Source organism: Hemitrygon akajei, chromosome 8 (assembly GCF_048418815.1).
Source record: "Hemitrygon akajei chromosome 8, sHemAka1.3, whole genome shotgun sequence".
NCBI lineage: Eukaryota > Metazoa > Chordata > Chondrichthyes > Myliobatiformes > Dasyatidae > Hemitrygon > Hemitrygon akajei.
Window position 1 is genome coordinate 117,879,087 of NC_133131.1, and position 23,511 is coordinate 117,902,597.

Sequence of the window (23,511 nt, forward strand, 5' to 3'; positions counted from 1 at the left end):
GGAGCTGAGAAAGAAGCTGAGAAGCAGGACCTCAAAGGTAATAATCTTGAGATTACTGTCTGTGCCACGCGACAGTGAGTATAGGAATAGAGTGAAGTGGAGGATAAATGCATGGCTGAGGGTTTGGAGCTGGGGGCAAGGATTCAGATTTCTGGATCATTCGGATCTCTTCTGGGGCAGGTGTAACCAGTACAATAAGGACAGGTTGCACTTGAATCCGAAGGGGACCAATATTCTGGCAAAGAGGTTTGCTAAGACTATTGGAGAGGGTTTAAGCTAGATTGGTAGGGGGTGGGAACGGAAGTGAAGAGGCCAAGGATGGGGAGGTTGGAGCACAAGTAGAGACAGCTTGTAGGGAGTTTGTGAGGAAGCATAGGCAGGTGTTAGAGCAAAGATTCACTCAGCCTGATGGTTTGAGATGTTTTATTTTAATGCAAGGTGTATCATAAACAAGGTGGATGAACTTAGAGTATAGATCAATACATGGAACTGTAATGTTGTGCCATTGCAGAGACTTGGATGTCTCAGGATCAGGAATGGCTGCTGAATGTACCAGGCTTTAGATGTTTCAAAAAGAACAGAGACAGAGGCAAAAGAGGTGAGGGTGTGGCATTGCTAATTATGAATAGTGTCACGGCTGCAGAAAAGGAGAAAGTCATGGAGAGATGGTCTACTGAGTCAGTGTGGGTGGAAGTCAGAAACAAGAAAGGGGCAATAACTCTACTGGGTGTTTTTTATAGACCCCCCCCCAAATAGTTACAGGGGTATCGAGAAGCAGATAGGGAGGCAGATTCTGGAACGGTGCAATAATAATAGGACTGTTGGGATGAGAGATTTGAACTTTCCTAATATTGATTGGTATCTCCTTAGCGCAAGGGGTTTAGATGCAGTGGAGTTTGTTAGGTGTGTTCAGGAAGGTTTCCTGACATAATATATATAGTTAAGCCAACTAGAGGAGAGACTGTATTTGATTTGGTATTGGGAAATAAACCTGGTCAAGTGTTAGATCTCTTGGTGGGAGAGCATTTTGGAGGTAGTGACCATAACTCTATCTTCTTCACCGTAGTGCTAGAGAGGGATACAGCAGAAAATTTGGTAAAACATTTAATTGGGGTAGGGGAAAATATGATGCCATTAGGCAGGAACTTGGAAGCATAAGTCAGGAACAGATATCCTCAGGGAAATGCCCGGCAGAAATGTGGCAAATGTACAGGGAATATTTGCATGTAGTTTTGCATAGGTATGTTCCATTGAGGCAGGGAAAAGAAGGTAGACTAAAAGAACCATGGTGTACAAAGTATGTAGAAAATCTAGTTACGAAGAAAAGCTTACAAAAGGTTCAAGAAACTAGGTACTGTTAGAGCTCTAGAAAATTACAAGGTTGCTAGAAAGGTGCTTAAGGAAGGAATTAGGAGAGCCAGAAGGGGCCACGAGGAGGCCTTGGCGGACAGGATTAAGGAAGCCCTAAAGCATTCTACAAGTATGTAAAGAGCAGGAGGATGTGCGTTTGAGAATAGGACCAATCAGGTGCGATAGTGGAAATGTGTGCATGGAGTCAGAGGAAGTAGTAGAGGTACTTAATGAATACTTTGCTTCAGTATTCACCAGGGAAAAAGACCTTGGCAATTATAGGGATGACTTACAACAGACTGAAATGTTTGAGCATATAGCCATTAAGAGGAGGATGTGCTGGAGCTTTTGAAAAGCATTAATTAGATAAATCACTGGGATCAGATGAGATAACCACAGGCTACTATGGGAAGTGAGGAAGGAGATTGCTGAGCCTCTTATTATGATCTTTGCATCATCAATAGGGACGGGAGAAGTACCAGAGGATTGGAGGATTGGAGGGTTGCAAGTGTTGTTCCCTGGTTCAAGAAAGGAAGTAGAGATAACCCAGGAAATTATAGACCAGTCAGTCTGACCTCAGTGGTGGGCAAGTTGTTGCAGAAGGTCCTGAGAGTCAAGATTTATGACCATTTGGAGAGACATAATCTGATTAGGGATAGTCAGCATAGCTTTGACAAGGGCAGGTCGTGCCTTACAAGCCTGATCGAATTCTTTGAGGAAGTAACAAAACACATTGATGAAGGTAGAGCAGTGGATGCAGTGTTTATGGATTTCAGTAAGGCATTTGACAAGGCTCCCCATGCAAGGCATGGGATCCAAGGAAACCTTGCTTCGTGGTTCCAGAATTGGCTTGTCCACAGAGGTAAAGCGTGGCTGTAGATGGTTTGTATTCTGCATGGAGGTCAGTGACCAGTGGTGTTCCACAGGGATCTGTTCTGGGACCCCCTCCTCTTTGTGATTTTTATAAATGACCTGGCTGAAAAAGTAGAAGGGTGGGTTAGTAAGTTTGCTAATGACACAAAGGTTGGAGGTGTTGTGGATAGTCTGGAGGGTTGTCAGAGTTTAATGCGGAACATCGATAGGATGCAGAACTGGGCTGAGAAGTGTCAGATGGACTTCAACCTTGATAAGTGTGAAGTGGTTCATTTTGGGAGGTGAAATTTGAAGACAGAATATAATATAAATGGTAAGACTCTTGGCAGTATGGAGTATCTGAGAGATCTTGGGATCTGTGTCGATAGGACACTCAAAGTAGCTGTTCAGGTTGACAATGTTGTTAAGAAGGCATATGGTATGTTGGCATTCATCAACCGTGGGATTGAGTTTAAGAGCCAGGAGGTAATGTTACAGCTACATAAGACCTTGGTCAGACCTCACTTGGAGCACTGTGTTCAGTTTTGATCACCTCACTACAGGAAGGATGTGGATACTACAGAGAGAGTGCAGAGGAGATTTACAAGAATGTTACCTGGATTGGAGGGTGTACCTTATGAGAATAGGAAGATGAGAGGTGACCATAGAGGTGTATAAGATGATGAGGGGCATTGATCGTGTGGATAGCCAGAGGCTTTTTCCCAGAGCTGAAATGGCTAACACAAGGGGGCACAATTTTAAGCTGCCTGGAAATAGGTATCGAAGGGATGTCAGGGCTAAGTTTTCACACAGAGAGTGGTGGGTACGTAGAATGCAGATAAAGTAGGGTCTTTTAAGAGCCTCTTAGATAAGAACATGGAGCTTAGAAAATTAGAGTGCTATGTGGTAGGGAAATTCTAGGCAGTTCCTAGAGTAGGTTACATGGTCGACACAACATTGTGGGCCGAAGGGCCTGTAATGTGCTGTAAATTTCTATGTTCTATGTACTAATGTTGGGTATTGTACTCATATACTGTATATGCAACACATTAGACCCAAGGATTGTGTTGTAGTTTTCCATAGAATTACTATTGTAAATATAATGTATCAGGTTTTTCAGTGCCTTTCATATTTAAAAAGAACATAAGAACAAAATATGGCTTGCAAAACTGTCAGGATAAAGCAAAGTAATATTGCAACATTTCAACAAGTACTTACAGAATGAGAGGATTTGCTAGAAACTCCATGTTGCAAAAGTGATGCCACATCAGGATCATTTGCTTTGCCGTAGAAAATTGTGGCAGTCCCAGGCTTGGGATTCCTGCAACTGGAGAACTTTTTCACCGTGGGTGGTGTAATGGGCTAAAGGAATAAGAAGTATAAACAAAACATTGTATGCATATTAATAATTCGGGCTCAAGCATCTGTTTCAACCTAACCCTTAATTAAATAACCTGAACATCTAATAATAAATCCCAAATTTATTATGCTTATTCTTAGGGAACAAATGCTTAATATATTCCTAGGACATGTTTTTATCTAGAATGTTAGGAAAGGTATTAACTCATGTAAGCACAGAAACAAACAAAAATATGGGTGAGCCAAAAGACCAATGAGGGACAGCACGAAAAGATAAATGATTGAGTGAACAATACGTTTGCCTGAATTGTAATTGGGACAGAGTAGTAAACTCCAGATGAAAAGTAAATAAATTTCCCACAAGTAATATGGACAAGCTAACCAGAAGGAAATAGAGCATAGTTTAAAAGAAGATAAATCCCATTATTTACAATTTAAGGTTCAGGGAGCTTAGCCACATTGAAACAATGGTGTGGCTTCCTTAACAAAAAAGAAAATTCAATGCTGTACAAAATTATTTAATTTTTTAAGTCTATCTTCCTTAACCAGTAGGATCACATCTTAAGAACCTTTCCCATTAATAGTATGTGTTGTTGGAGACGCTGAAGTTAATTTTTAATTGATGTGTGTCACATCAGAGCTAAAGTCATATTATTAATTAAACTCATATCAAGCCATTTTTTTGGCATGTTTTGTTTCAGTTTTTAACAGTTTTTGATATATAAATTAAGAGAAAATAATAGAATAAAATGAATCAAACCAGATTTAGTTAGATTTTTGATGAACAGATAGAAAAGCAATAATAGAATAAAATGAATCAAACCAGATTTAGTTAGATTTTTGATGAACAGATAGAAAAGCAGAATTTTCAGCACAGCAGTTAAATGGTTCCATTACATTTACACCACAATATAAGATTGCAATCTTAGATTGGACACCGTGGTAATATAGTGATTAGCATGAGTCTATTACAGCTCAGGGCATTGAAGTTGAGACTTCAGCTACGGTGCTGTCTGAAAGGAGCTTGTACATTCTCCCCACAACTGCAAGGGCTTCCTCCCGTGGTCCAAAGACATACCGGTTAGTAGATTAATTGGTCATTGTAAATTTGCCAGTGATTAGGCTGGGGCTAAATAGATGGGTTGCTGGGTGACACAGTTTATTGAACCGGAGTGGTCGGTTCCACACTGTAAATTTTTTTAAATGTGCATGTCTAATACCTTTTTCCCCTTTCTCTGTGGCTTTAATAATTATTAATGCAGAATTATCATTACCTCTTTGGCTTTGCACTCCATTGGTTATGTTTAATTGAAGTAATTGCTTAATATTTCCCAAAGTTTATGTGTTACTTTGAGGTATGACTAATACAAGGTATTATGTTTATGAGGCCACAATTATGGCCAGTGAGGTTGGATGACCTTAAAGTACACATGTCTGTTATAAAATGTATTAAAAGCTCTTTAGTTAATATACCAAGACCACAAGCCAAAAGTCTTCAATTTTACAGTTCTAGCAAAACCTGTTTCAGTAATTAGAATAACTGATTATTTCAGCAAAGTCATTCTGTTGTGTCATGGAAACAACAATCCCAAGTATTTTGGGACTATTCAGTTGGAATAGTTAGCAGAAAGTCCCAATGTACGGATGAAAGAAAACTGAAGGGCTATGTGGGAGGGAAGCATTAGATTGTTATTAGAGAAGGTTAAAAGATTGGCACATCAACATGGGCTAAAGGGCCTGTACCCTGCTATCTTCTATGCTCTACATCTGTGGCCTGACTACAATGGAGTTAAAGTTTAAGGAATGTGCACATTTAAAAGTAAGGAAAGGCACACTCAGTCTTTCCTTATATCTTCAAAAGACATTAAGGATTGGTAACAACATCAACACAGGTGCCTCTGAAGGCTGAGTGCTGAACCCCCGTTCTACTCTCCATGCACATGATTGGAGCACCACTCCAAAGCCATTTTCAAATCCACCAACAACACCACTGTTGTAAGACAAATCACAGGTGGCAATGAATCCATTTATCAGAGAGATAAGTCACTTGGTTGAATGATGCCACAAAAACTACCTTTCACTCAGTGTCAGCCAAAATAAAAGAGCAGATTGGTGACTTCAGGAAGGGGAAGGAGGATGAACATGCATCAAACTACATTGGTGGAAATGTCAGGAACGAGCCCGGATGGACCCAAACGCAGGACGCAGACACTGAGGTACTAGGGGGAGGGCAGGATGGGGATGCCATGGCATTTAAGGGTAGAGCTGGGGTTCAGGTAGATGGAGTTCAGGCAGGCAGAGCAGAGCGGCCTCCCGAAGTTCAGGCAAGCAGAGCGGTGCAGGCTCCCAAAGTTCAGGCAGCAGAGTGGAGCGGGCTCCCGGAGTTCAGGCAGGCAGAGCGGAGCGGGCTCCCGGAGTTCAGGCAGGCAGAGCGGAGCGGGCTCCCGAAGTTCAGGCAGGCAGAGCGGAGCGGGCTCCCGGAGTCCAGGCAGGCAGAGCGGAGCGGGCTCCCGAGTTCGAGTTCAGGCAGACAGGCCCCTGGGATTCAGGCAGGCAGACAGGCCCCCGGGATTCAGGCAGGCAGACAGGTCCCCGGGGTTCAGGCAGGCAGGTTCCCAGGGTTCAGGCAGGCAGACAGGTCTAGGTGGCTAGATAGGCTGGCGGAAAGCCCTCCTGGGGCGGGCCGCATATATCCCGGGTAGGGACGCCTCCCAGGCGGAAACACCCGAGGCCTGGGCACGACGCGGACCCCTAGGCGGGTGCGGGGCACAATCCCAGGGTTCGGGCGGAAGAGGAGGACGGGGCAGAACCCCCGATGGGCAGCGGCAGACCGGCCGGACCTGCCCGACGGAGGCAAGGGGTAGGAACGGGCATAGGTCCAGGGTGACCAACACAACAGTCATGACAACAGGAAAATCGGGAAAGACCAGCAGACAGCGCGACCGCGCGAACAACACAAACGAGCGGAGAAGCGGGACCAGCGCATGGGAAGAAAGGTGGGGGAGATGACCAACCTGGCAGTACTGGTACAGGCAGAGAAGCATGATGAGGAGTAGATCTGAGCCCAGGCAGGATAACAGAATTCAGAGAAGAGTTCGGAGCCGGCGGAGAAATAGGAAACAGAACAAAACGACCACCCGCCTGGTCCCAGTCCCAAGGCCCCTTATAAACACCTGTAACTCAATGAGTTACAGGTGTGCCTCCTTGAGCCAGGAGGGTCCTAACTAGATCACGGGTGACAGGAGGGACAACTGCAGGACCCGGAGCCCCCCAACCAGATCGAGACCCGGAACGTGGATTCCGGACCGGACCCTGACAGGAAATTAATGCTGGTGTCAACAGCTTTAAATTATCGGACATTAACACATCACTTGTCCTTTCCTGGGCCCAGCACATATGCAATCATGAGACAGCAAAGACGCTGGCATGCTTTCGTTAGGAGATTAAGGAGGTTTGGCTTGTCATTGAACACTCTAACAAACTTCTACAGATGTACTGTTGAAAGCATCCGGACTGGTTGTATATTGGCCTGGTATAGCAATTCAAATGTGCAGGAACATAAGCTGCAGGGAGTAGTGACCTCAGCTCAATACTTCATGGCCCCATCACTGGCAGTATCTACACGGGGCACTGACTCAAGAAAGCAACCCTTATCGTCAAAGATCTCCAAACCATATCATTTTTGCAGCTACCATCAGACAGAATCCAAGCAAGAGGACAGAAAAGCAAACAGATAAGGTACCTGTTGCTTTTATGCTGAATATGCTAGCAAGTTAGATCAGCAGAACATTCGGATAAGGTTTCAGGGCATATTGTCTACAGCATGGCCGAGTGCATATTTCCTGTTTAAAGTGTGTGACCCAGCTCACCCAAGAATAATGTGCAATATTTTTGCTTGCTGGAAATTTCTTGAACTCCAAAACCATTCCATGCCATCAAAAAAATGTTTCCTATCCACGGGTAAGATAATGAACATGTAATTAATTGAAAACTATATCTTTGTCACTTGTTGGAAACAATGATTTGTCATATATCATTGTGTTGGCTTGGTGAGAATGCTGAAAGAATGTAGTATGCCATAACAAGTTAATGTATATAAAGGAATCCAATTTTGGAACTTCAGTAGGATGTAGTCCAGCCATCAACAAAAACTCTTTATTTTTCTGCCATAAATTAAGTCCACCACAAATTAGGCAATTTGATCACTTGTACTTGCTTTCCCAGACCACACTTGCATTTGAATCAGATTCTGCAGTATTTGTAATGCCAAATAAAATTACTCAAAGGTGAAATACTGCTTTAATGCTTCAACACCATTAATGTTGAATGTAGTGCAATGAAAATAGTTTTAAAAATAAAATAATATGCTGCAAAAAAGTTATATCTTCACTCACCCTTTTCAGAACTATTTAGAAAAATTTAATTTAGGGGATTTTAGGTCAATTCTTAATCATTAATATATAATCAGTATTGATAACGCAGTATTTACTTTTTTATAAGTGCAACCTTTCATTCATAATGGATATGTCAAGTCAAATAATAAAAATCCCACATGGCTATTTCCAAAAGTACCATGGTATCCCCTACTATCTTAGGTAACATCACAAGAACAGTTGCATTGACGATTAATTTTATCTGCTATTTGCGTTATCTGGCTCTGGATTTGTCAGCTTCAAACACAATATGCTGGAGCAACTAAAAAAGCCAGCAAGAGTATTTGTCTGAAATGGTGCTTTCAGAGTATAAAGGCTTTGAGAAACTGACAGACTAATACAATCCTTTAGGAGCATGTTTACCTGTTTCGTAATATGAAATAATCCACATTCCACATGTGTGGGATTGTGGCACAGAACTGAGAGCATTGTAACATCCTTGGAACTGGAGCTGTTCCAGGACATCTGCACCACAATCTTCACAGTGGTTCATTATTGTGGACTTGAGTTCTCTAACGAATGCCCAAAGAGTGCAACAATACAGGCTTTCATTGAACTGAAGTTTTCTCAGTTGATAAGCTCACAAGGTTATTGTTCAAACTACGAGGAAAATACTAAGTCTTGCCAAAGCCAATCCTGATCCATCTGATTGGCAGGCAGTGTGCCACAAAGCCCAGTAAATGGAAAAGGTTAAAACAATAGCGAATACAGTGCAAAAATAAAATTGCTAGAAGAACTTGAAACAGCAAGCAGCACCTGTGGAGGTAAGGGAATGGTCAATATTTCTGTCAAGACCTGGCATCAAAACTGAGAACTGAGAGGGAATATAACCAGTAAATATATGCGAAAGTGAGCGAGGCTGATAGATCATGGTTAGAACCAGATTTACTTTGGGGTGGTGGGAGGAGAGTGACGATGAGCAGGTGAGGAAGGATTGAGTGTTAAAGCAGAGTCTGGTAAATGACAGGAGGAGAAGACAGATAGAAAAAAAAGTAACAGGGTGATAGAAAATCTGGTTCAGAGACGCCACCAACGCCTTTCACTCAATGTCACAAAAACAAAACAGCTGATTATCAGCTAAAGGAGGAAGAAGTTGGGGGTCCATGAGCAGTTCTCATTAGGGAATCAGAGATGGAGAGGGTCAATAGCTTTAAATGCCTTAGAGTTATCATATCAGAGCAATGGGCTTGTGATCAGAATGTAAGTGCCATCACACAGGAGCCACAATGGTTAGCTCTAAGTTTGTGTACTTTGGCATGTTACCAAAAATTTCCTATAGATGCACAAAGGAAAGTATCCTAACTGGTTACATCACGGCCCAGGAACAGAAAAGTTCACAGAAATTGATGGATACAACACAGTCTATCACAAGCAAATCCCTCCCCACCATTGAGCACATTTGCATGGAGTCCTGCCACAAGAAAGCAGCGTTCACCATCCAGGCTATGTTCTCTTCACACATGGCAGGAGGTACAATACCACCAGGTTCGGGAACAGTTAATACCCCACAACCATTAGGCTGCTGAACAAGCATAGATAACTTCACTCACCACAACTCTGAACTGATTCTACAACCTACAGACCCACTTTCAAGAACCCCTTACAATTCATGTTCTCAGTATTATTAATTTTATTTGCTCTGTTCGTCTTTTGCATATTGGTTGTTTGTCTTTTTTATGTATAGCTTTTCATAAATTCTATTGTATTGCTTTATCTTCCTGGAAATACCTGCAAGAAAATTCATCTCAAGGTAGTATAAGGTAACATAAATGTACTTTAATAATAAATTTTACTTTGACTTTGGTAGAGCTGGATGGAGAGGAATTGTGGTGGTGGTGGGGGAGTGGAATTGTAGAGACAGTGGATGGTAGTTGACAGGTGGATCCAGGTAAGGGAGGGATGTTGGGCAGATGGAATTAGGTGAAGGTGGATGGATGTTTGGATGTTTCTCTCTCCAGATTGTTTCAGTTTCACTCCTGGCAGTCCCCCTTCATGGGCTCTGAAGTCAAGAATGCAAAATAAATGCTGCCTGTACCTGGCCTAATTAGTGTCCAAAGAAAAGCTAAATGAAACAACTTCCAGCTCCATATAGTTCACCTTTTATCATCCTCGCAGCCACAAAATACTATCATATTGTACTTGTGAGCTAATAACGTCAATCTACAGCAGACTTAGAAATGACATGAGTAAAACTGAAAAGCTAGAATGCTTTGTGATCCAAATCACAATTTCCCTCCAGAAGATGCTGGTTTACATCATGTTATGTCTCAAAGGACAGTACTCTATGGTATTACTCTCTGAAAAAAAAATCAATCTAACTCATATAAGTACTTTCTACATAGAGAGCTTTTTTAGAAAGATTGTTATCTGATCATTGAGTTTAAACCCACCACACTCCACCTTTCAAAATCCATCCCTAGTCCTACAGCTCTGAATAGGGTGAGATCTTCCAATTCCATTTCTGTTTTTGGTATCTCATTATTAATGGGTAATAATTCAGAAGGCATGCTTTGTTTTAAAATGAAAAATCATGGCTATACTGAGAAAATAGATTCGCTGACATAGACTTTTTGTACAAGAAAAAAGAAGGCTTTTGGTGAATGCCTAATAGATGCGACAAGGTATTGTGACCAAACCTTCCAGATTTCTATGGAATGGTTTTTGATGGACTCTCATTCATTGTCTCTTTGGGGGCCTTGCTACTGCTTACATTGTGGGTAGTGTGGGGGTGGATGCTTTCTGCTGGAACAAGTAGGGGAAAGGAGAGGGGAGAGGGTTGATGCTTTGCTGCTGGAGGGGGAGTTTTGAGTTCTGATGTTTTTCTGTCATTTGTTCTTTGGGATTTTTCTTCTGTTTTGTGGATGTCTGTGAAGAGTAAGAATTTCAGGTTGTATACCGTATTCATTCTCTGATATTAAATGGAACGATTGAACAGTAAATCTTTTATTTCTGTGAGAGGGCAAGATTAAGGAATGATGTGTCCTGGAATGTGACAACTTTAGTACAGGTATGCACATTAGAGTTTCTTCTTGCTGGTGCCAAGGTATCCTTTTCAGTCAGGTTTTGCACTGTCGTACTTTTTAACATCACTAAATAGATATCACATTTTAAATCCTGGCAAGAGCAGCTGATATCCTTTTCAAAGGGAGTTTAATTCAAATATGTAAAATGGTGCATTTTGGGAAGTCAAAGCAGGATAAGAGTTTCACAATGAAAGATAGTTTTCTAAACTGTAGAAAAGGGAGACATTAGGTCTACGACAGGTAGAGAAGCATAATGAAGAAGGTTTTTGGCACACAGGTTTGACCAGTCAGGACAGTGAATATAAAAGTTGGAATAAGATGTTGCAGTTGAACAAGAGGCTGCACTTGGAAAACTGTGTTCAGTTTTAGTCATGCTGCTTTAGGAAAGATACTATTAAGCTAGAAAGAGTGCAGAAAAGAATTACAAAGATGTTGATAGGACTGGGTTTTGGGGAGAGGTTGGGCAGGCTTTGACTTTATTCATTGGAGTATAGGAGACTAAGGCTACGTCCACACTAGACCGGATAATTTTGAAAACACCGGTTTCGCGTAAAAATGATAGGCGTCCACACTAGGCGTTTTAAAAAATATCTCTGTCCACATTAAAATGGATATTTCGGTGAATCTCCTCCTACTGCGCATGCGCAGGACACGTCTATCGAAAACAAGTGACATGTTTGGTGTTGAATCTCGCTGTGAAAGACTTGGTGCGCATTTGTTCAGATACAGACTAGAAAAACTTAAACAACGGACAGCTGTAGGACTTAAAACTAAAAAAAAACAAATATTGAAGCACATGGAGGCAACCGACAGGGAGTTCACGGACAGTATGACCCGGCTGACGACGAACATTGAAAAACTGACTTACTCTGTTGCATTAATAAAGCCCCTTGTTAAATGTATAAAACATGTCTGCATCAGTATTATCTTGTATTTCCATACAATGTTACGTTAGGCTGTTACACATCTATTGTCAGAGAAGTACTTGCATAAATAGGTAAATCACCTTCTTACAAGCAAGGACAGAAATCAGAGCAAAGTGAGCATACTTATTTATTCAGTAAGTTATGGGTCAAAGTATTTGGTGAGTACATTTCTAACTCTTCTGGCTTCAGTCTCGCTGCCGTCTGTTCTGAAATTGTTAGGCTGCGTTCAAGAAAACAAAGAAATGGCGTGCTGCCATCACCATCTATTCCAGCACGTCATAACAGCGTTTTTAGATTTCTCCGGTTACCCCGTCCACACTGCTCCGGCCAATCCAGCGTTTTCAAAGTTACACACACTGGAGAGCGTTTCTGAAAAGCTCCGTTCGGGGGGCGAGAAAAAGCTTTGGTTACAGATTTATCTGGTGTAGTGTGGACGTAGCCTAAAGGTATATAAAATTATGAGGAGCACAAAAATGGTAAAAGCATGTGGTCTTTTTCCGATGTTTCTGGAATGATGAACTAGAGAGCAGAGGTTTAATGTGAGGGAGGAAAGACTTATTAGGAACCTGAGGGATGACTGCTTCACACGGAGGATAGTATATATTTGGAGGCCACTCAGTGTATGTCTGTGGTTTTCTACCGCTGCAGTCCATCCACTTCAAGGTTCGACGTGCTGTGCTGCACACCACTGTTATAACCTTCCTTTTAGCTTGAACTACTCTGGCTATTCTCCTCTGACCACTCTCATTTTACCCACAGAACTGCTGCTTACAGGATGCCTTTTTTGTGTGTTTCTCGCACCATTCTCCGTAAGCCTTGACTGTTGTGCATGAAACTCCCAGGAGATCGGCAGTGTCTGAGATACTCAAACTTCAGATTCTGGAATCATTCAATGGTCAAAGTCATTTAGATCACTTTTCTTCCCCATTCTGATGTTTAGCCTGAGCAGCAAAGTTCGAAGTATATATATTATCTAAGTATGTATACAGTAAACAGCCCTGAGATTTGTCCCCCAGCAGGCAGCCATAGAAACACCATAAATCCCATTTAAAGAAAATAACAAACACCCAACATAGAACATAGAACAATACAGCACAGTACAGGCCCTTCAGCCCACCCTTAAACCCTGCCTCCCATATAACCCCCCCCCACCTTAAATTCCTCCATATACCTGTCTAGTAGTCTCTTAAATTTCACTAGTGTATCTGCCTCCATCACTGACTCAGGCAGTGCATTCCACACACCAACCACTCTCTGAGTAAAAAGCCTTCCTCTAATATTCCCCTTGAACTTCTAACCCCTTACCTTAAAACCATGTCCTCTTGTATCGAGCAGTGGTGCCCTGGGGAAGAGGCACTGGCTGTCCACTCTATCTATTCCTCTTAATATCTTGTATACCTCTATCATGTCTCCTCTCATCCTCCTTCTCTCCAGAGAGTAAAGCCCTAGCTCCCTTAATCTCTGATCATAATGCATAATGATGATATGCATAATGGCTCTTAAACTCCATCTGTTGACTTAAGAAAGCTTATGGAGTGTTACCTTTCATAACTACCCTATCTACCTGTGAGGCAACATTCAGGGATCTGTGGACATGTACCCCCAGATCCCTCTGCTCCTCCACACTACCAAGTATCCTGCCATTTACTTACTACTCTGCCATCTGCCACTTTTCAGCCCACTTCTGCATCCTATCAATGTCTCGCTGCAATCTTCGACAATCCTCTATACTATCCACAACACCATCAACCTTTGTGTCGTCTGCAAACTTGCAAATCCACCTTTCTACCCCCAGGTCCAGGTCGTTAATAAAAATCACAAGAAGTAGAGGTCCCAGAACTGATCCTTGTGGGACACCACTAGTCACAACCCTCCAATCTGAATGTACTACCTCCACCACGACCCTCTGCTTTCTGCATGTAAGCCAATTCTGAATCCACCTGGCCAAACTTCCCTGGATCCCATGCCTTCAGACTTTCTGAATAAGCCTACCGTGTGGAACCTTGTCAAATGCCTTACTAAAATCCATGTACATCACATCCACTGTACTACCCTCATCTATATGCCTGGTCACCTCCTCAAAGACATGATCTGCCCTTCACAAAGCCATGCTGACTGTCCCTGATCAGACCATGATTCTCTAAATGCCTACAGATTCTATCTCTAAGAATCTTTTCCAACAGCTTTCCCACCACAGATGTAAGGCTCACTGGTCTATAATTACCCGGACTATCCCTACTAACTTTTTTGAACAAGGGGAGAACATTCGCCTCCCTCCAATCCTTTGGTACCATTCCCGTGGACAATGAGGACATAAAGATCCTAGCCAGAGGCTCAGCAATCTCTTCCCTCGCCTCGTGGAGAATCCTAGGGAATATTCCGTCAGGCCCCAGGGATTTATCTGTCCTAATGTATTTTAACAACTCCAACACCTCTTCTCCCTTAATATCAACATGCTCCAGAACATTAACCTCACTCATATTGTCCTCACCATCATCAAGTTCCCTATTATTGATGAATACTGAAGAGAAGTATTCATTGAGGACCTCGCTCACATCCACAGCCTCCAGGCACATCCTCCCACCTTTATCTCTAATTGGCCCTATCTTCACTCCTGTCAACCTTTTGTTCCTCACATAATTGAAGAATGCCTTGGAGTTTTCCTTTACCCTACTCTGCAAGGTCTTCTCATGCCCCTTTCTTGCTCTCCTCAGCCCCTTCATAAGCTCCTTTCTTGCTACCCTATATTCCTCAATAGATTCATCTGATCCTTGCTTCCTAAACCTCACGTATGCTGCCTTCTTCCATCTGACTAGATTCTCCACCTCACTTGTCACCCATGGTTCCTTCACCCTACCATTCTTTATCTTCCTCACCGGGACAAACTTATCCCTAACATCCTGCAAGAGATCCCTAAACATTGACCACATGTGCATAGTACAATTCACACCTGCAAGTTCTAGCCTTATAGCCTCATAACTTGCCCTTCCCCAATTAAAAGTTTTCCTGTCCTCTTTGATTCTGTCTTTTTCCATGATAATGTTAAAGGCCAGGGAGCGGTGGTTACTGTCCCCCAGTTGCTCACCCACTGAGAGATCTGTGACCTGACCCGGTTCATTACCTAATACTAGTTCTAGTATGGCATTCCCCCAGTCATCCTGTCAACATACTGTGACAGGAATCCATCCTGGACACACTTTACAAACTCTGACCTGTCTAAACCATTGGAACTAATCAGGTACCAATCAATATTAGGGAAGTTAAAGTCACCCATAATAATAACCCTGTTATTTTTGCACCTTTCCAAAATCTGCCTCCCAATCTGCTCCTCAGTATCTCTGCTGCTACCAGGGGGCCTATAGAATACTCCCAATAGAGTAACTGCTCCCTTCCTGTTCCTGACTTCTACCCATACTGACTCAAAAGAGGATCCTGCAACATTACCCACCCTTTCTGTAGCTGTAATAGTATCCATGACCAGTAATGCCACCCCTCCTCCCCTTCCCCCCACCCCACCCTCTATCCCTTTTAAAGCACTGAAATCCAGGAATATTCAGAATCAATTCCTGCCCTGGTGCCAGCCAAGTCTCTGTAATGGCCACTACATCATAATTCCATGTATGTATCCAAGCTCTCATCACCTTTGTTCCTGATGCTTCTTGCATTGAAGTACATGCACCTTAAGCCCTTCTACCTTACTACCTTTACACCCCTTATTCTGTTTCTCTTTCCTCAAAGCCTCTTCATATGTTAGATCTGGCTTTACTCCATGCACTATACTTGCAGCTTTCGCATGACCTTTATCCTCCTCCACCTCACTATCTGCTCTAACACTCTGGTTCCCCTCCCCCTGCAAATCTAGTTGAACCCCCCCCCCCGGAGCAGCACTAGCAAACCTTCCTGCAAGGATGTTAGTCCCCCTCCAGTTCAGGTGCAACCCATCCCGTCGGAACAGGTCCCACCTTCCCTGGAACAAGGCCCAATTGTCCAGAAATGAAACACACACGATACAAAAAGAACAAATGACACAAACAGCATAAAGTGAGCAATGAACAAGACAACACAAACAAAATCCAAAGGTGAAATCACAAACAATAATATTAGAAATGGAACTCAATGGAACTGTGATTGATCACAAAGTGCACAAGGCCTTTAAGTGCAGACTTAACATGAAGGAATATGTAAGGCAATAATCGACAGTCTGAGTCTTAAAAGGACAGCAGCAGCATTCCCGCTCACGTCTGGCGAAGAGCTTTGAAATCCCAGTTTCTGTAAAAGAGGGGTACCGCCTACCGCCAAGCAGAGTGGTCATCATGGGAGCAGTCGCCATCAGAGTAGTAAGGCTTTGGCTCAACAGGGCTTCAGCAAAAACTGGCAAGTTCTAGGTAAGTTCATTCCTTATTTCTTTTTTCTTATTTAACTCTTGAGAGAATAGGGGGTATGTCTGCAGAGCCAGTGTTCTGTTCTAGGTGTCAGATATGGGATTTGCAGGAGACGTTCAGCCTCCTTGTTAGCCACATCTGCACCAGGTGCATCGAGATGCAGCTCCTTAGAGACCATGTTAGAGAACTGGAGCTGCAGCTCGATGATCTTCGGCTTGTTAGGGAAAGTGAAGCAGTGATAGACAGGAGCTACAGAGAGGTAATCAACCAAAGACTACAGGAGACAGATAAATGGATGACCATCAGGAGAGGGAAGGGGGAACATCAGATATTCCTCTCAACAATAAGTACTCCATTTTGAAAAATGTTGTGGGGGGGGTGGGGAATGACCTACTTGGAGGAAGCAACAGCGGCTGAGCCCCTGGCAGTAATAGGGAACTCAAGAGTCAGGGAGACAGATTCTGTGGACAAAAAAAGGAAACACAGATGGTAGTTTGCCTCTCAGGTGCCAGGGTCTACCATGTTTCTGAACACATCCACAATATCCTGAAAAGGTAGGGTGATCAGTCAGAAGTCATGCTACATATTGGTACCAATGACATAGGTAGAAAAACGGAGGAGGTCCTGAAAACAGAATACAGGGAGTTAGGAAGGAAGCTGAGAAGCAGGACCTCAAGTGTAGTAATCTTGTGTTTGCTGCCTGTGCCATGCAACAGTGAGGATAGGAGTAGAATGAGGTAGCAGATAAATGCGTAGCTGAAGAATTGGAATGAGGGCAGGGATTCAAATTTCTGGATAATTGGGATCTCTCCTGGGGCAGGTGGGATCTGTGCAAAAGTGACAGGTTGTACTTGAATCCAAGTGGTACCAATGTTCTTGCGGGCAGGTTTACTAGAGCTGTTGGGAGTGGTTCAAACTAATATGGCAAGGGGATGGGAACCAGTATGATGGAGCTGAGGATGAGCCAGCAGGTTTACAATAGATGATGGATGTAACATGAATGTGAGTAAGGACAAGCCAATGATTGGGTACAAATGCAGACAGAGCAAAGAGTTAAATTGTATCACAGAGGCAAAATTCAAAAGGGCAAAGAATGCAAGACTGAAGGTGCTGTACTTAAATATATGTAGCATTCGCTATAAGGTGCACAAACTTGTGGCACAGTTAGAGACTGGCTGGTATGATGTTGTGGGCATCACTGAGCTGTGGCTAAAAAAATGGCCATAGCTGGGAGCTTAACAAAGGATATACTTTGTATCGAAAGAACAGGCAGGAATGCATAGGCGGAGGTGTGGCTCTTTTGGTAAGAGATGGAACTGCATCTTTAGAAAGAGGTGACATAGGGTTAGAGACTGTTGAATCTTTGTGGGTGGAGTTAAGAAACTGCAAGTGTGGTAATACCATTATGGGAATCATACATGGGCCTCTAAATAGTAGCCAAGATGTGGGGTTGACCTTGCAAAGAGTGCTGGATAAGACATGTTATAAGGGTAATGACACAATTGCAATGAGGGATTTCAAAATGCAAGGGGATTGGGAAAATCATGCCAGTGTCATATCACAAGAGAGGGAATTTGTTGAATGCCTATGAGATGGCTTTTTAGAGCAGTTGGTGTTTGAGCTTACTCGAGGAAGGGCTATCTTAGATTTTGTTTTGTGTAATAACCGAGATCTTATCCGGGAGCTTAATGCAAAGGAACCCTTAGGAGGCAGTGATCATAATATCATTGAATTCATATTGCAATTTAAGAGGGAAAAACATTAGTCACATCTATCAGTATCACAATGGAATAAAGGGAATTAAAGAGGTATGAGAGAGGAGCTTGCCCAGGTGGAGTGGAGGATACTGGCAGGGATGATGGCAGAGCAGAGATGGCTGAAGTTTCTGGGAATAGTTCACAAGGCACAGGATAGATATGTCCCACAGAAGAAGTTCTCAATTGGCAGGGGTAGGTAACACTGGCTGACAAGGGAAGTAAAAAACTGCATAAAAGCTAAGGAAAGGGCATATAAAGTAGCTAAAGTGAGTGGGAAGTTGGATGATTGGGAAGCTTGTAAACTCCAATAAAAGGCAACTAAAAAAGCTATAAGGGAAAAGATGAAATATGAGGGCAAACTAGCCAATAGTATAAAGCAGGATAGTAGAAGCTTTTTCAGTTACATAAAGAGCAAAAGGAACGTGACAGTTGATATTGGACCACTGGAAAATGATGCTGGTGAGATAGTAACTGGGGGACAAAGAAATAGCAGAGGAACTTAATGGGTACTTTGCATCAGTCTTCACTGTGGAAGACATTAGCAGTGTGCCAGAGGTCCGTGAGCGTCAGGGAACAGGAGTGTTTTTGTAAAGGGAAATCTTGCCTTACAGTTCCTCAAGAAAGTAACAAGTAGAGTGGACAAAGGAGAGGCGATGGATGTCATTTACTTGGATTTTCAGAAGGCATTTAATAATGCACCTTACATGAGGCTACTTAACAAGATAAAATCCTATTTTACAGGAAAGATAGAGGAATGGCTGGAGGCAGCGAGTGGGAATAAAAGGGGCCTTTTCTAGTTGGCTGCCAGTGACTAGTGGTGTTCCTCAGGGGTCAGTATTGAGACCGCGACTTCTCACATTGTTTGTCACTGATTTGGATAATGGAATTGATGGCTTTGTGGCAACGTTTGCAGATGAGACAAAAATAGATGGAGGGGATGTTTGATAATGCATTTTGGTAAAAAGGAACAGTAGTGTGGACTATAATCTAAATGGGGAGAAGGTTCAAACATTAGAGGTACAGAGGGACTTAGGAATCCTCATGCAAAACTTACGGAAGGTTAACTCAGTGGTCGAGTCTGTGGTAAAGAAGGCAAATGCAATGTTGCCATTTATTTCAAGGAGGAATAGAACATAAAAGCAAGGAGATAACGCGGAGCCTGTACAAGACACTAGTCAGGCCACACTTGGAGTATTGTCAATAGATTTGGGCCCCATATCTCAGAAATGATGTGTTGTCATTGGAGTGAGTCCAGAGAAGGTTTACAAGAAAGATTCCAGGAATTAAGGGATTAACATATAAGGAGCATTTGGCAGTTTTGGGCCTGTACTCACTGGAACTTAGAAGAATGTGGTGGGGGGAATCTTACTGAAACCTACCGAAAGTTGAAAGGACCAGACAGGGTGGATGTGGAGAGGATGTTTGCTGTGGTAGGGATATCCAGAACTAGAACACACAGCTTCAAAATTGAGGGGTGACCTTTTAGAACGAAGGTAAGGAAGAATTTTTTTAGCCAGAGAATAGTGAATCTGTGGAATGTTCTGCTACAGACTGTGGTGGAGTCCAAGTTCATGGGTATATTTAAGGTGGAAGTTGATTGTTTCCTGATTGGTCAGAGCATCAAAGGATATGGCAAGAAAGCAGGTGGATGGGGTTGAGTGGGATCCAGGATCAGCCATGATGGAATGGCGGAGAAGACTCAATGAGCTGAATGGCCTAATTCAGCTACTATGTCTTATGTTATGGTCTTATGGGCATTGAGTAAATGAAATTGAAACCATACTCGAGGGAATTAGAGTGCCGAAACAATGATGTCTATCGCTATTCAGTCTGGATCATGACAGAACACCCTCGCCTCAGCTAGCTCCTGTTGACCCAGGGCAGTCAGGATGGTGCTTGTATAAGTCCTCTACCAAGGTAGAGTCCAGGATGTCCCATGAAGGAATCCAGCTTCTTTTTTCTGGGCCATATCACTCCCAATGCAAGGGTTACTACCTTTTACCTCGAATAATGCCGGTGTCGAAAAATCACCAGACTGTGTACGTAGGTTGTCTCTCAACAATTCTGGGAGACAGAGGAGGTTTGAGAACTGGAACCAATGAGCTGGCACTGCAGTGCTTGCGGTGGGATATGTATGTAACCCTCTCACCAGGGTTCATATACAGACTTGGTTCGTTAGCTAACTCTGCTAATAGTCACGTGACTCAGCCACCTTTCATGAACAGTATATACCTAGGATCAGTATGATTTGGGGTTCAACCAAACAGGAACCTCAATATGAGTGAATGCTGTGTAAATACTTCCCATACACAGTTATCGGCAGCCCAGAAATAACAGATCGTACATCAGCATAAAATTATAAAGAATGTATATTTACTAAATATTCATCTTTAACAAACAGTTACAGAAAAAAAGAAGAAAAGGGCCCATTACAGATAAACCGGTCCAATGTGCACATAACAATAGAGCAACATGGAGTGCATCTTTTTATTCACACGCTGGATCAATGGTCTGCATGAAAGCACCCACCGCATACTGAAAGAGCATTTTGAACAAACTGGCTCTCTCAGGAGTATTGGCCCTTCATCCACACAAAGCACTTCTTGCAACGGGGACTCTCCTTCTAATGGCATTCTTGGCATCTTCCCTTGTCCCCCACTCCACAGCACCCGCCTGAAGACCCCAAATCACAATCCTGACAGGCTGACATATATTCCTTAGTTGGACAACATGGCTCCTTACCTTAGGTGAAGCCAAAGCACTCCTTCCAGCAGGACACACTGCTTTTACAGAAGACTGCTAATATGAACTACCTCACAGCATGGCAGGAGAAATCGTAACATGGGGAATGTGGGGTGAATCCACATTGTGCTCAGGAGTTGGAGACAATAGGTAACTGTGTTGACGCATCTCAGGATCCCAGGAATGTAACAAAGGGCCATTTTTCTGGATTGTATTTACATGGGGAGATCTCTCTAGTTGAGAGCCAGACCCGATGACCAGAAAGAAGTGCTCATCCGTCTTCTCCAGCAGTTCACCTGGTCTTGTTATTGCTGTGAATTGACCAACAGCATCTCTGTTGTCTTAACCCATTTCTGGCAATACCTTTGGACCAGTTGGCCAGCTTACGAAACCCCCACCTCCGCTTCTTGTTCTGGGAAATGTCCCAAATTAGCATTCGAAAGGGGACATCCCAATAGAGGAATGATGAAGTGTGCTGTGTGGAAGCTCCACCCAGATCAGGCTGTCATTCCAGCTGGTATGGTTCCCCGAGGCTAGAGAGCTGAGTGTTCTTTCAAGGTCCTGGTGGAGCCTCTCCATTTGCTCATGGTCTGTGGATGGAACCCAGAACACAGACTGGCAGAGGCCCCATTGAGCTCACAAAAAACCTTCCAAAACCTAGAGACAAACTGGGGGCCACGATCAGAGACAGTCATGGGGGAAACTGTGAATCCTGAAGACATGCTGTAACATCAGCCTGACAGTCTCCAAAGCAGATTATATTTAAGGGGTGTAAAATGGCAGTCCTTGAATAACCAGTCTATCACCACCATGATTACTGTATCACCTCGAGATGCTGGAAGACTGGTGACAAATTCCATAGAAATGTGGGACCAAGGGGGAGAAGGAATAGGGAGAGGCTGAAAAAGACATTGAACTGGGCTTGGGTTCTTTATTTTGTGTTCAGACATCACACACTAAGACAGATTCCCAGGCAGCTTTAGTCAGGCCTGGCCAGCAGTAACGTCTCTTGATGAACTCCAGGGCACAAGCCACCCCTGGATGCCCAGCCAGGTTCGAAGCATGTAACTAGATAAACACCTCCAAATGAACAGGAACGAGAAAACATCCAGGAGGACCCGGATCTGCCCCATGTTGCTCTTGGGCTTGGAGCACTATCGTCGTGTTCCAGTAGATGGGTGCCACAACTGTAGAGCTGGGAAGTATTGTTGAAGGGTTCTCTTCCCATTTAGGAGCTACTGAGGGTATGTCGAGAGTACTCTTGGAGGTTGTCTCAGAGTAAACTCAGCAAGTGAATTGGGAAGTAACTCAGAAGTGTCTTAGACCCTTTTGGAGGCATTTCTTTTTGCACTGGTTTGACCAACCCATAGTAACAGCAGTAATCCAATTGACTCTCAGGTTATGGAATGAGAGCCAGGGATGACCCAGAATGAATGATATTTCTGGGGAACCAATGAGATAGAGCTGGATTGACTCCGCATGCTGGCCAACCTTGAGTTTGAGCAGGGATGTTTAGTTGTTGACCTGCCTCAGCCAGGTCTCCCATCAAGGGCTGTGGCAACAAACTGCTGAGAGAAATTCAAAACGTGGATTTTGAATCCACTGGCCAGTCCAAGGTCCAAAAAGAAATTCCCTACTGCACCAGTCAATAAAGGTGGCTAGGGAATGTTTTTGGTCTCCCCATGAAAGCGACCAATTGTAATGGAGCTGAACCAGGAGTGAGGGTAGCAACCGTCACAGCCCTCCCTCCACTGGACAGTTTCCCAGCAGCGTGGGACAAGAGGTCCAATAATATCTGGCCTCTCCACAGTAAATGCAGCACCTCTCTATCCTTCTTCTCTCTCAGTCGGCTCAAGAGGGCCTAGTCGGCCTATTTGCTTAGGCTCCTCAGAGGCAGGGATTTGCAACGGTCAAGGAGGAGCCCTACGTCAGGGAATAGGAGAGGGCAGAGGAGAGTTGGGACGGGGAGGGGAAAGAGTCTCTTCGGAATAATCCCCTTTGTCTATCCCTTTTCCTTTCTATTAATCGATTATTGAGTCATATCTTCAGGTCCATAAGAAACAGAGCAGTTAGTGCTTCCATATTCCAACTGGTCTCTGTGGCTAAGATATGAAATTCCATGGAATAATGGGCCACAGACCGATTTCCCTGGTGCAAGTTGAGGAGTGCTATCACAGATCCATGACCTCTGGCAGGGTGGTAGAACACCCTGCTCAAATTCTCTGAAAAGAGGTCTGCACTTGCACAGATGGGTGAATCCTTCTCCCAGAGTATGGTGACCCAGGCAAGGGCTCTTCCAGTAAGGAGTGAGATGATATAGGCTACCATATTGTATTCTGACAGGAACTTGGATGACTGTAACTCAAAGGTGAATGAGCATTGTACCAGGAATCCATGGCATACTTTTGGGTTACTCTCATACTGCTCAGAAGCTGGTGGATGCAGCAATCTCTTATGAATATTAATGGAGTCTCTAGCTTGAACTTACCCAGAACTGGCAGGTGCCCCAGCCAAACTCGGATCCTACTTACTGGAGTTGGAGAGTTTCTGGAGAGTAATGAGGATCTCCTGAAGCATATTGTCATGTCTGCCTGCAGTTGGTCCTTGGTAGGCCAATGAAGTTCGCAGATATTCATATTGAGCTGGGCTCATGATGGCTCAATCGTGCTGTAAAGAGAGAGCTATGG

At 43.4% G+C, this 23,511-nt stretch overlaps 1 protein-coding gene across 2 annotated transcripts in view; it reads right to left on the minus strand.

The window, feature by feature from the left end:
* efhb (EF-hand domain family, member B) overlaps positions 1-23,511 on the minus strand; it is a 93,965-nt gene that overhangs the window by 50,993 nt on the left and 19,461 nt on the right. For both annotated transcript variants that reach the window (XM_073054441.1, XM_073054440.1), the window contains one exon: positions 3,421-3,564. Coding sequence is in view for 1 of the 2 variants with exons in the window: in XM_073054440.1 (XP_072910541.1) it covers positions 3,421-3,564 (144 nt within the window). In the remaining variant the exon portion in view is untranslated. The remainder of the gene's footprint in view (positions 1-3,420; positions 3,565-23,511) is intronic.